Source organism: Melampsora larici-populina (genome assembly GCF_000204055.1).
Source record: "Melampsora larici-populina 98AG31 unplaced genomic scaffold MELLAscaffold_25, whole genome shotgun sequence".
Classification (NCBI taxonomy): Eukaryota; Fungi; Basidiomycota; class Pucciniomycetes; order Pucciniales; family Melampsoraceae; genus Melampsora; species Melampsora laricis-populina.
The window spans coordinates 86506-100910 of NW_006768789.1; the positions used below are offsets into that span (position 1 = coordinate 86506).

Genomic DNA, 14405 nt, shown 5'->3' on the forward strand with positions numbered 1-14405 from the left:
AATCAGTTGAGCTCATATTATTAATATGTAATGATTTCAAATTCAGTTTCCAGAAATCCAAGTCAAGAATAAGTGGGTGGAAATCAATGGTGATGAGATGTAAACTATTTTCTTCCTTTTCCTTGAACGTACAAAAACTTAAAGCTGGTTCATTACCCCTCTGCAAACAAAATGAACAAGTTTAATGATTTTAATAACTTTTCTTAGACCATGGATAGAATTACCAAACAAGTATTATGATTTTTGAATTCAAAATCAAGACAAACCAGATGATAAAGTCAAAATATGTGCAGCAGGATCTATGTTCAAAACTGAAGTAGGACCAAATGTGCAAGAATGACACCAGCTGAAGCAAGACTGAAAGAATTTAAACTAAAGCAAACATGGTCGTAAGTCAACCCAAAAACCCCCAAGAGACCCTAAGTTATCATCAATAGCAGGGTTCAAGCCAAAAATTCCAAGTAGGAATTTTACAACATCCAAGGGAGTTTTTTAGAACAAATTTTACCTGAAACTGACTTGGGCATCATAAGAATGGGCTAAAAATAGGCCACTATGTCTCATAAAGAAAAGAAAAAAAGCTTTAAGACCAAGGTCAAAACACTGGAAAAAAGTATGTTTTATCTGTGTTATGGACTTAACAAGAGAGAAGGAGGAAAAAAACAAGCGTGAGGGAACAAAAAAACAATTTATATGCCTTTTCTTGATCCAAAAAAAGATGTTTTGTTTTGATCCAAAAAAAATAATCAAGCATCTCAAAATCATAGGCATTGACCTATAATTTTGGAGCTTGTGAGTGCCTCTAGAGCAACTTGTGAGCTTCAAAACGTGAGCTATTGATTAAGGTTTCCCAGTGATGCCTGAAACACATTTTGTGTTTTATTTCATTCAACTTGAAAACTGCTAATTGGTATAAAGATCACCAAATGGTACAATAGGAGAGTTCAAATTAAACCATGCTTCAAATATAACCATCCCTACTTTAAAATTTTACCTATAATCTTGCAATTTTCAAAACACTTTCAGAAAGCCCTGCTTGAGGGCCACATTCCAGCCAAACAAAATGTAAAAAATTATTTAAGCACTTTTTGGCCCACTTGAACTCCCCTAATGTGAAATATTATAATTTGTAATATACTCTGACAGAACGATACTTGAGGTACTCTGATATTATCAAGTCAAAAATTCCAAGCAGGAAATTTATAACTTCTGAGTGATATTTTAAAGCACAAGTTGACCTGAAAGATCACAAGAAGTCTTAAAAGGTGTTTAAATATAAGCTACTAGGTCTTATAAGCAAGAGAAAAACAAGCTCTGAGACTAGGTACAAATGCTGGAAAAAGGACATCATATCTGCTGTTATGGATTCAACAAGAGAGGAGGAGGAAAAAAACAACCATTATGGAATAAAAAAGCAACTCATGCGCCTTTTCTTGAGACAAAAAGAGATGTTTTTTTCCTTGACCCAAAAATATAATCAAGCTTCTTAAAATTATAGGGCTACTTTCAAGCTGTAAAAAGTGCATTATAATTCAAGCCTTTCAAGCAATGACCAAACCACATTTTGGGTCTGATTTCATTTGACTTGAACCCCACTATTGAAATCGTTAGGAGGTTAGGGGTTAGGATTAGGGGCTTAGGGGTTAGGATTAGGTGTTTAGGGGTTAGGTGTTTAGGGAGTTCGGCTTAGGACAAGGATATGTGGTATTGCCTGTTTTCACAATGACCAGCTTTCCTTGAAAAACTTGATCCCACCACATTTAGGACTCACAAGCAGCATGGCCTCTATACCTCTTTGCCTCATCCCCATTCAGTGCTTGCTGCCAGCAACAACAATTTGATTCATCTTTAGTTGCCTTGACCATGTCATATACTTGGGATAGCACTGTGTTACTCATACTGTAACCAGTGACCAACATTATTTTATGATTTTTTGATCTAGATTTTGATAAAATTTCATCTAAACAATTGCCCCTGACATGGAAGCTTGCATGTTTGGGCAATATTTGAGCCAGCATGGTCTTCAGAATTCCTTACAGATGTGTCTAAGATGAGCCCTTCTTACAAGTGCGGTGCCCGCCGCTCAATTCAGCTAGTACATTATATTCACAGTGTAATTAGGTATTTTTCTGCAATAACTTTTTGCGCCTGGGTGTTATTGCATTTCTGAGTGTAGCATTTGATTGTTTGAACATTTATTAGTAACTAGCGGATCAGCGGCGGGCGCCGCGGTCAGGGATCCTTATTTCTAGGTAGGCTTGACAACTGAACATTGGCCAGTGGCATTGCACTTGAGATACTTCTTTCAACCTGTTTCATTTGTTATGTGGTAGTGCAAATGTAGTTCAGTAACTTGACTAACCCATCAAAGGAATCATTAATATGTTTCTCAAGGCGCTCTTTCTGATCACTGGCCAAACATTTCCTCTTTTCCCATCAATTTAGTCTTTCATCACTTCCAGATCAATTACTATGATGATTTTTCTTTTTAAGGTCCAAAACTTTTTTATTTAATTGATTGAATTCCAAACTAACTTGAGTTAAAATCTCGATAAATGAACTCATCAAACCAAACAAACAAACAAAAGTAGAAGCATGTTGAATCAATCTTAAGGAAGATGTAGTTGTACTAACTAAATAAGTTTGTGATGAATTCATTAAATCAGTTTCATACAAAATTAAATTTTGATGTGATAGATTGATTGATGTTTTAAAGAAATTGATCAACTTTTTTTCAATTTTTTTCTTGGTGGTGAGTTTCAGTTTTAATGATTTACAAGGTCTTGGGCAGCTACGCCGCCCCTTTATGCTTCATCTTGCTTAAAACAGAGCAGGACCTTGTCACAACAATGAACCCCTAATGACTAGTGTTCCAAAGTTTGATCTTCAAATCACAACTTCACCAGCAGCGCAGCCACAACCCTTCAACCTGGTCTGGTGATCCAGTCAAACATCTCAATGTAGAACGTAGCACCAGTGACCAGGAGGCCTCCCAAATAAAAAAACTCTTCACATTTGCAAGAAACTCAACCATTTTAATCAAATTGGTAATGACTAAAATGGATAGCACTGAAGCACACCAGCTGTGTAAGTTGCAAACTTTACTGATTGAGAATTTGTAAAAACAATAAAAATTGGTTTAACAATTTGAAACTGATGATGATATGCAATCTAAGTTTCTTGAAAGGCATGGACTGATGAAGTTTCATTCAAATGCATTTCTTTGGGTGTGTCTTGAACTGAAACACAACAGATTCACCAACTTTTATCTTCATTTATGTTTAGGTAAGAATGATACTATAATGGTTTTTGCTCAACATACTGGATGATTATATTGTCCTGATTTAACAAAGCCCATCACAACAGATGTGACAGGTGGGGTATTAGCTGCAAACCAAAAAATACCCTCCTAATCTTTGAGGTTTCATATGAACTCTGCTCAGCACGGCTAAGAATGGACTTGAATGCCTGGTAACAAAATCATTCCTCCTTGACCAATCTTGATATCTGCAAAAGTTTCATTCCTAATTACTTCAAAACACATTGAAACTTTTATTTGGCGAGTCTCTTCAGTGATCACACAAAATATGATTTTGGTAACACTTTTATTTCCAATCTCAGGTCTTATAAATTGATGACTTGCAGCCTTCTCCTGAAGTTTAGGAATCAAGAGTGATAAGACATTGTAAATATCCTTTTCCCTCTTCAAAGACCCAGGTTTTTTTATTGACAGAGCATCGTGGATGCAGAGATAATTGCCCCACTTTGCGTGCAAGTTTTATATGTTGAAGAATGTTTCAGGAGTGAATTGACAAACAAAACAGCACTTCACAATTAATTTACTTTACGCAGCTGAATTGAGTAGAGGAATGGTTCGAAAATGGCAAAATCTGTCTGGGGATGTCCAAATAATTCCAATGAAGTATAGGGAGAAGATGATTTCTCAAGATATTCATAGAGACCAATGCTTTGATGATTGAAATGTTTTAAAACTCCATCAAGCGCACTAATTAAATTTATATTAAGCTGGCATGCAAAATCATTCAGCAAGAAGAGGTTCACAACATGGAATATTGATACCTTCTAATTCATCAATCAACATCTTGCCACTACAACATAGAATGGTACAATGGTTGGAAACATGAATCAGATTATCAGGACCCATGTCAATTAGAGGCCATAGCCAATTGAGATGAGGCCAAATAGATCAAGAGCATCCTTTGATAGCAACTACTACAACCATGACAAAAGACTTGCAAAGCATGGATTGGTATTTAAGAAGTTGTCTTGAATGTGAATGAAGAGAAACAAAGGTAGCACAAGCCTCCAGGAGCTGAGAGGTAGTCAATGATGTTTTCAAAGAAATATATTGTATCAGTGGATGGTCCAAATATTGAGTGACAATGGGACAGTGACCTACCCAAGTGATTGAATCATCTTCAGGACCCTTTAGTATGTCCTCTGCGCTAATTGTCAATGAGGCACCAACATTACGCTTGCTAAGATCCGTCAAAGCCGGTTTGGTGTTTTTGAGTTTGACACCACAGAGTTTCAAGTAAAGTGTCATGTTACAAAATGAGCTACCCAGAGCTTTCTTGCTACCAATTGTACATTTGAACTGAACAGCTTGATCAAAGAGAGCATGAATGAGTGGCATTCCAATGATAAGTGATGTTTTGAAATTGTCAACTCCAATCTAAACAAAGGATCAAATGTTGATGAATCACATTTCTTTCTACAGAGTGTACAATAGTTGATTTGGAATGTTCATTGATCATGTCCTCAGATTTTTCAATGATTTGGCTTGTTGTGGAACTTTGACTTTCAATCTAAATGTTCCCTTACAAAAGAGTACAATTGCTAGGACATATCAAATGGAAGGCGTGTGATCTGATTGCTTTGGCATTAGCATTCATAGGCTGACCAATTACTGCAAGCATCTGGGGAATCACAGACTGGAGTTCAGTCTGTAGTCAATCGTCCAAAAGTCACAATTATGCTCAGGCTAAGAATCAAAAAAAGTCCAGTTACTTACCATAGAAATCTATTGATCAAATATATTCCCAAGTTTTGATGGTGTGCTGAACGCAAAATGGATCCATATTTAGCAAATGGGCAGATTTTGATCAGGAATATTGAGATGCTGATTTTGATTAATTTCATTGTTCATTGTTGGCTAGATATTGAAAGAATAATCTCGGAGGAGGTTACATATAGTCGCGAACTGATTACTGAACTGATGGGAGTCAAAATGAGAGCAAGGATGAAACGGATATGCAAAAACCTACTGGAGTCCATTATAGCCAAGTGATGGTCATTGATGGATGCAAGCGTGAAGGCTATGGGCTCAACACAGTGTGGTATCTTAGTTTTGCAACATGTCGACAAATAGCTGTCTCAACAGGGTGTGAAGATGGGCATGGCACCGAGGCTCACCAAGGCAAATTTAATTGAGCAGGCAGGAATGGAGAATTGGGAGAAGGTTGTCTCAGTTTGTGATTTTAAGATATAGATATAGATAGAAAGACACTGTATTCAATAAAGCAATGGAATTAGCCGCTGCTGGAGACGGTATTGAATCAGCAAAGTACCCAAACGTATACAAGACTGTGAACCTGATCAATAATAAGATAAGACCAATTATCAATCGTAGTAACTCAGTGATTCCCGCGATCAAAAATGAAAGCTTGTTAAAAGCTGATTGACCTCCTGTTTGATTGATTTCATCTAGAATAGTAGAAGCCAAAGTTTTGAGTAGATTGGACTGAAACCAATATCCAGATCCGACCACATCACTATTTGAAGAAATATGTTAGCAAAAGTGATGGAAGAAGTTTAAGATGGATGACTGACCTGAATTGAGATTCAATCAAACAAGCACCTTGTAATCTTGCTGAGCTAAAAACATCCAATGGTTTTTCAAAATTAAGAAGATATTCTGAATTCACACTACAAGATCCTGTAGTAAGAGAATAAAGCACAGCAGCAGCAGCTCCACGATCACAAGCAAGAGTACAGATATCATCAACCATTGTAAATGATGAGGTATTGGTATCACAGCTATGAATGGTTTTAATTGATTGATTGAGTTGTGATTGATTGGTTGTAATTGATTGAGTTGGGTTTGTTGATTGATTGGGCAATTGAGATTGATTGAGTTAGAGTTGTAATTGAATGATTGAGATGGAATGAAAAGATTCGAGTCAGATTGAAATTCTGCTATTGAATGATTTGAAATCCAACATACTTGATCATGGCAATCCAAGGAGCATTAGCAGGAGGTCAACCAGTAGCATTAAATTAGAGAAATGAAGTAAAACACCTTGCAATAATAATATATTGAAGATGATGAGTTGATGATAGAATTGAATGAAAAAAGAGGAATGACATACATGTAAAGAAAAAGAAGGAGTATATCATTAGCTTGAAGTGATCTGTTAACTCCATCAGAAAAGATACCGATAGGATGCCAATTCATTTGAATAAACCAATTAGTATCAGCTAGATTAGGATCAATTTGAGGGATTGGATCATTATTTGGAGTACTGCATCTAGATCCAAGGCTTCATCTTTATCTATACTATTGTGACTACCACAACACTGTTTCCAAAGAAGGACTAATATTTATATTTGATAATCAGATTCCTTCCGCTCTAGCTTCTTTGTTTGAATCGGTTTGATTTAAATCTTTACCTTTATACATCTCAATCTGAATTTCTAGAGTAGGTTTGATGGCTGAGCTACCCTTCTGGATTGAATCTAATCAAAAGATTTCAAAACAATGGTTAATAGATGCAAAAGATGATCACTAACCATTATCTTGTGAAATGATATTATCTGATTTGGCTTGATTTCCTAATTCTCTATCAATCCTTACACCTTTATCATGATCATGATCTTTTCTTGAGCTTGTTGTTGTTTTGGGTTTTGATTGGTCGCTGATTTAGTGTTAGCAACACTGGGTAAGCAATGCTGCGCACCGCAACAGGCCAAATCAGTGCAGCGTAGCTCTTCAAAAAAACTGGATTTTTCCCCAGGTCCGTAGCGCAACACCTACATAACTCAAAGAGCGACGCTACAGGTGGCAGTGTTGCTTTACAGCGCTGCGCAACAGGCGCAACACGCAATGCAACACGCCTAATCCAGTCCAGTGTGAGCAAAAAGCAATTCATTCAAGTGAAAAGACATACAAAACATATCAATGATAGTTAAGAAATTTTAAACAAAGTATTACTATTAATGATAGTGAAGAAATGATCAAAAACAATAAGATACAGATGGTAATAAATAAGTTAATAAAGACAATAAATGAGAGTAAAGAAGTAGAAAAGCGCAAACAAGTAAAAACAAATAAAGGAATTAATCAAGTCATTGATATTCCTATGGCTTTGAATACCTTGGTAGAATCTTCAAACAGGATGCCAGGCTCAACACCCTCCCTTATCCAAAGTCTGCTCGAGACCAGACTTTCAATGAATCAAAACCAAACTATCTTGAAATTGCTGTAAAAACCCATGTAAAACTCGGATCAAAACTCTTTGACAATCTTCTAATGTGATTTCTTTTAATGAAATTTTTCATTCAAGTTGATTTCCATTGAAGCTTTTCAAAATCTATTTCAATCAAATGATTCAAATTAGATAAATGAATTCCAAGTGTTGATACACATTTTGCTTGATTGTCTGTTGGGATTGGATACGTTGCATTCACTCTTGAACAACCAAAACTTTGAAGTTGGGTAAGATCTAAGATGATTTCAACTAAAAAACTTTCAGTATAAGCTGGTCTTTCAGTTGGAGAAGTTAATGAGAGAAGAGTAAGTGAGGTAAGTTGAGAGATTGGTTTGATAAATAAATTTGGCATTTGACCATCAGATGAAGGATTATAACTACCAGATTCTACAGAATTATTTGAATTGGATGGTTCTGAAAGTGGTATGATCGGTTTTGGATCTAAATCAATATCAAGATTGATGATATTTGGATAAGTTTCAAAGATCTTAAGTATCACTTCTGATCTTGATTTAGGATCCCAATCTGGTCCATCCAATGAACTTTCACTCCAGGTTTCTTCAAATTTGATTAATTCTGATCTAGAAGCTCTCTGCCAAACTTTCTTAACCTGATTTGAATGTGGTTTGATGATCTCTTTGAATGTAAAGTTGATTTTTCTACCGTATAACCTTAAGAATCGAAACTCTGAAAAAAATCAAGATATAAATTTACTCAAAGACAAAAAGAACAGAGATTCAAGAGAATTGCCTGGTATAGATAAGGACAACATAATTGATAAAACGTGTGATCTACAGAATCAAGTGATCCAATATCGATTAAACAATCATCATCAGAATCACAAGAATGGATTGTAGAATGAACAGAATCAGATTCATCATTAGATAAGATTTCTAACTTTCAAAAAATAAAAAACATCATCTTGATCAGATATGAATGATTTTAAAAGGATGAAATAATCCAAACTGACTATTATTTGTTGAGGTTGGTTTTTGGTTGGATTGGTTTATCCATTTATCAGATCTTGTTTCTGAATCTGAATCTGATATATCTTCAGAATGATCATGATTGTTATCGTTATTATCCTTTTTAAACTATCAGTTGGAGTTGATGATCCATGTGAATGTAACCAATAAATGATAATATGCCTAATGTGTCCAGATACATCACGATCAAGTTTAGTTTGGCTGGCGTATGAGAGAGGGTTGGGAGGGGTTGGCAGTTGATCATGTTATGGAACTTGAAGTGTGATTTCCAAAGGGGAAAGTAGACACCTGGGTGACAAAAACCCAATTGGCCTCCATGGCCCCGCAACAACCGCTGCCTGTGGTCTGCGGTGCTACAAGGAGTGTTGGAGAATGAAAGGTTCTCTAGGTGTTGTGTCAAAACCATTAAGGAAATGGAAACGTCTTCTGAACGGATTGGGATTGGATGGAAACAAAATCAACTGGTATGAGGCTGAATCCGTGATAGGAACTAGGATTGTGTTAGAAGGAACTTACCGCATTCGGATGTGATTAGGGGATAGTGTGTTTACTGTTGTGTTTTGTTTGTAGAGAGCTTGTGACTTTGCTAGAGTTGTGTTCCCTTTTAACCTCCCTCTCTCTTCCATCTGAATCTTTTTCCCCCATTGTGGAAAAAGATTCTAAAGGTGAGAAAGTGTTATTTCTTTATCCTAATATCACTTTACGAAGTAACTGTTACTAAAACTTCTTTTACACTATACCTCTACGTTTTACTATTTCTCTTATTTCTCTTTTAGTAGTTTTCTGCATCATCCACGTTCCCTCATTCAGGTCTGTTCTCGAGTTAAGAACTCGCTGTCTCTGTCATCAGCCCGTGTCTAGTCAACACCAGGCTGAACTGTCTTGTCACCTTTATAAAAGGTTAGTAGTTGTGTGTGTGTGATACCATCGTGGAAAAAGATTCTAAAGTAGTTTTCTTCATCATCCACGTTCCCTCATTCAGGTCCGTTCTCGAGTTTAGAACTCGCTGTCTGTGTCATCAGCCCGTGTCTAGTCAACACCAGGCTGAACTGTCTTGTCACCTTTATAAAAGGTGCGTTCTCGAGTTTAGAACTCGCTGTCTCTGTCATCAGCCCGTGTCTAGTCAACACCAGGCTGAACTGTCTTGTCACCTTTATAAAAGGTTGTGTGTTTCTGTTGCAGTAGCTTAGTGTCTCAGCCAACTCGAATTCTTACAAGGAGTGCCTGCGTAGCGGTCCAGAAAAAAAACAATTTCCAAGGGTTCAGAAGCTCTGCGGGTTTTTTGACCCCACGAGAAACGCTGCACAGCAGCGCAGCACCCTCTGAAAACCGCAAAGCCCCGCTGCGCAACAGCAACGGGGGGTGTTGCTTACCCAGTGTTGGTGTTGGGTTTTTGGTTGGAGTTTCATGTGTTCAAATTGGGTCTTAGATTCAATTGCTTTTGAGATTTCTTTTGATGACAATCTGATGAAGGTGAAGAAGGAATACTGTCTTCTTCTTCATCATCTGAATTTAGATTTGATTCTGGTTGACTTTCCAATTGTTTTTTAACTTGTGATGGATATCTTCTTGGACTTTTTAGAATTGGATTTGGTGAATTGGCTTTTAAAAGAAAGGTTATCATTGGTTTTTCTTGTTCATAGATTTAGTCCAATGATGATGAAAATGAAAAATCAAAACCTTACGATTTGATTGTTATAAACTTGAAGTTGAAGTTGGATTCTTGGTTGTATTCTGTTTGACCACAATTTCTCCGTTTCTTTAACAAGTAGCTTTGAACCTTTGTAGTGACAAACTCTGCAGCAGATCTTTGAGTCTTGAGAATGCCTCGCCAGCCAAGTTCACTGAGTTTAGTCACATCTAGAGGTCTCTTGGGATTGGTTTGGTGGGAAAATGTTGGGATTACAATCTCATCTCTCAAATCAAGTCCACCTTGTTGACCATCCCTTCATACTACTGTTGGCAACGGCCAAGTCACCACAATACCCAAGAAGTTTTTGAGCTGATTTTTGAGTGCCAATCAAGCGTAACAAGACTGTGATATCATGATGAACAGGAAAGATGAGAGGGACAGATTAGTTTGTTATACAACTGGAAGAAATAGAGATCATCTATAACTCACAGTAGTTTGACAGGCCATGACAAGAGGTAAAGTTGGCAACAGCTGAGCCTAAGGGGGTTGGAGTCTTAAGTGTACAGCATGTTAAGGGTTTAGGGGTTTAATCCAGTTTTGCCAAGAAACTGGGTTGTGCCTTTAGTGTTATGATACCTAACCACTGATTATCAAGAAAGCCTGTGAACCATTGCCTCATGATTACCCTCAGGCATGTTGGTCCGGACACTAAACAAACAACACATATTGTTTGTCAGCGCTTATGACACTGAGGACAACAAATAATTTACATTTTTGAGTGACATGTGTTGATACATGTCGCTCATCCCATGTCACCGTGTGACATTGCTCAATATGGCCGTGTGTCACTATGTATTATCTTTCCAATTCTCAAAACTGAGTTTCCCTCATCACAATTAAACTCAGCCATTGCCTTCACTACTTGTTGACTGTTGTCCTGCTCAACAAACACATCCAAAGGTTCCAACATTGACATACCAATTCCCCATTGGCAATTCAAGCGCTTGCTCTATCCACATAAGGTAATGTTGATGTCATACTTCTCCTCTTTCACTCCATTGTGTTTTGTCTTTTCATCTATCATATCATTCATCGAATAGTAACTCTGCTTGATTAGCAATTAGTCTATCAAGTCAAATCAATCACATATGTTCAACCGGGTATTGTTTTTTTTCTATACGCCAACCAGATAACTCCAGGTAAGTTATGTTGATTGTTTGTGTTTGTGTCTTGCTTCGTGACAAAGATACTGATGAAAGTCACTTTCTTTGCCTCAAACATCCCTGAAACAATCAATATCAATCCCAGACTTGAAGCTGTCAATCAAATCACTGGTTTTCACTTTGACCTTGCAATAGTCACTTCGACCTTGAGCTTTCAGGTAAGTTATGTTGATAATTCACATTTTCTTCTTGCTTTGTGACAAAGATACTGATGAGAGTCACTTTCTTTGCCTCAAAGATCCCTGAAACCATCGATATCAATCCCAGACTTGAAGCTGTCAATGAAATCACTGGCTTTCACTTCAACCTTGCAATAGCTTTCATTATATGGACTTATATCTGCCTATTGATTTGCACTATAATCTCCTTGTAGGTGTGATCTTTGGTAAGTGCAAGCTTTGGTAAGCATAGGTGTGTTGACTTATTTGTAAGTGTGATACAAATCGACCGTTTGGAGAAGGTAATTCCGCTATTACGACTTATAACAAATTTTTGATTACAACTACAATTGGTTTATAGGTGTGATCTTTTGTTAGTTGGATCTTTGGTAAGCATAGGAGTGTTGGCATATGTGTAGGGGGGCAAGGTGATAAAGATGTGGGCATTTGTTGTGGCATAGATAGCCTTTATACAACTTGAATTACACACATTTGCCGGCTTTATCACCTTGCCCCTCTACTTTATGTTTTCTCTTACCTATGTCTTGATATTTGCTTTCTCAAAACAACTGGTTTGAAGCTGACTTACTTCAAAATATCCGCGGCAAGGCAGAAGAATTGCCAGAATAATGACCGACTTGGAACCTAGCTGGGACCACCATAAGCAAATAAAATATGAGGATGTGTAAGCTATGAAGTCCTTACTAAATGTCAAAGTTCCTTCAATGCCTTTGATTATAATCCTTAAGATCTCCAAGCGGGGGCCCACACATGGGAGGACTTCCAGGAGTGGTGTACTTATCCGACCTTTTAAAGGTGATTGATGCGAAACGGCAGACTGGATTCAATGGTGATGATGTAAGCTGTTTAATACCAATCAAACACAACTTGTAGACTATTACTAACAAGAAGTGATTCAGTAATTTGTAGCTTCCGCCTCCATTCACACAGCCTAAATCATTCATAGACGTACCTCATCATTTACTGGCCAAAGATGGTTTCCCATTGCAAGGGAATTGGCGGGATCCAGCTTGTCAGAAAGATATAAGTCAACCAAAGCCTAGGCCTCAAAAGCATGGTGACCAAGTAACATTAGTGAGGTTAAATTTACTATAAATATTTGAATGTGTAAGTGCTAACCTTTCACAGATTCTACAAGGCTAAAAACTAGTGGGTTGTTGCCATCTGGGGTAAAAGAGGGGTTGAAATCAGGTGTGAACGAAGTTATTGACCCACTACAAATTCCTCCTAAGTAAGTAAACATATATTTAACAATAACTATTGAAAGAATAATTACTGACCCATTATATGTTTCTACCAGGCTACCAACTGGCGCATTGATACCATCCGGGGTGGAAGAAGCAGAAATCTTAGGAAAGAGATTGCCTGGGGTCAAAGTGGTCAAACCCAAGCAAAATCTTCCTAATTAGTAAGTAGTCATAGTTTTTGTACAGAGGTCAATAGAATTCTTACATTTCAAACTATGTAGTGAACGTCAGCCAATGTCTTTACCATTGCTTTATGACTTGGAGCAGGGTAAGGAAGGAGTCAGGGTCCCAGTTGCTGGGAAAGTACAACGTGGGGCTACAACGTAAGTAGTCTTACATTACCTATGATAGGTGTCATTGCAAGCAGGCTGAGAAGGGAATAGCGGCGCATAAGGGTGATGTGTCTTTGGGTTTGGAAGCGTCAAAGCCTGGTGTATCGTTCAGAAAGGATTGTTGAAGTTTCAACAATCCGTTCCTCCCAGTGGAAGACTATGATCGGACTATGGAGATTGTGTCAGAATTTTATCAAGTCATTGACCACGGCTTAGTAGATAGAAAAACTAAAAAGCTTATTTGTACCTTCACATTTGAGGATTTTGAAACAATGGATGAAGATAAGCGTCAGGAACATCAGAGTGATGTGGAGACAGTCATGAAGGCCACAGAGCTCTTTCAAAGGTTACCTACCCAATTTCAGGTGCCTTGATTACAATTCTGCCTTCAAAGAGCAGCTCTATGAAATCAAAGTCAAATCATTTCCCGTTACCCGTGGAAAACCTCAATACTCAACTGTCTGCACTGCCATTTCCTGCCGAAGCTGCTTCCTTGTGTTCTTCCCCTCTTTCATTGCTACCAGGCTCTGATATTGATGAAATTTAGTTTAGGGACTTGCTTCATGGTGAAACTGTTGATCTCCTACCTGAAGACATCAAAAATTGAGTTCACAATCTAGTGGATCAACCTCAGTATGCATCTTCTAGCAAATCATCACCTCTCACATCACTCTCAGTACTGGAAGCAAAGATTGCCAATGCTAATCCTACTTCTGCAGTGATCAATGCCAAAGGCTAAAAGTGCACCACAAATGGTGCACTTCTTCACGGTAAAATGTCTTGTTTTGGTGCTTGAGCTGGTTATGATAGCAAGATCCTATAATTGCCTTACGTTCCTCACCATGGTGCCTTGCTCTCCCTTTACAAACTCTTTCTCAGTGAGCTTCGAAACTTTGGTAGTCATGCTGGTTCATGCTTTGAAACATTTGCCAACGAGGCTTTTTTTGCGGCCCAAAAGCAGCTCAAAACTTTGAATGCCCCTGTGATGACTGCGCTACACCCTTTCAAAAGGAATAAATTGCACAAGATGAGATATGTTGATTGTTTTTTTGTGCAATTAGTAGGAGAATCTTGCTACAAATCTGGCTAATAAACTTATACAAACAAGAGATCTATGATAGCACAAAGGATCTTCTAAGTTTGTCATAATGAAACAAGGGTGTCACCATATTCTAATGGTCAAATAGGGACATTGAAGGAAGTTCATGTAGACCTATTGTTTCCAAATTCAGCCACCAAGGAGAAAAATTGCCGTTGCTATTTCTTTTACATCTACAAAGGGGTGCTGGCATTT

General features: G+C 37.6%; 2 protein-coding genes across 2 annotated transcripts; one reads left to right on the forward strand and one right to left on the reverse strand.

Moving 5' to 3' along the window:
* Positions 1-3834: 3834 nt before the first annotated feature.
* Positions 3835-6032, reverse strand: MELLADRAFT_107708 (uncharacterized protein; the record flags this gene model as incomplete). Its single annotated transcript, XM_007411588.1, has 5 exons — positions 3835-4026; positions 4421-4696; positions 5036-5044; positions 5531-5795; positions 5854-6032. 5 exons carry the CDS (start codon positions 6030-6032, stop codon positions 3835-3837), a joined length of 921 nt encoding a protein of 306 aa, XP_007411650.1.
* Positions 6033-12282: 6250 nt separating this feature from the next.
* MELLADRAFT_107709 (uncharacterized protein) lies at positions 12283-13850 on the forward strand (the record flags this gene model as incomplete). Its single annotated transcript, XM_007411374.1, has 7 exons — positions 12283-12369; positions 12463-12559; positions 12661-12763; positions 12833-12940; positions 13001-13102; positions 13131-13231; positions 13732-13850. 7 exons carry the CDS (start codon positions 12283-12285, stop codon positions 13848-13850), a joined length of 717 nt encoding a protein of 238 aa, XP_007411436.1.
* Positions 13851-14405: the final 555 nt, after the last annotated feature.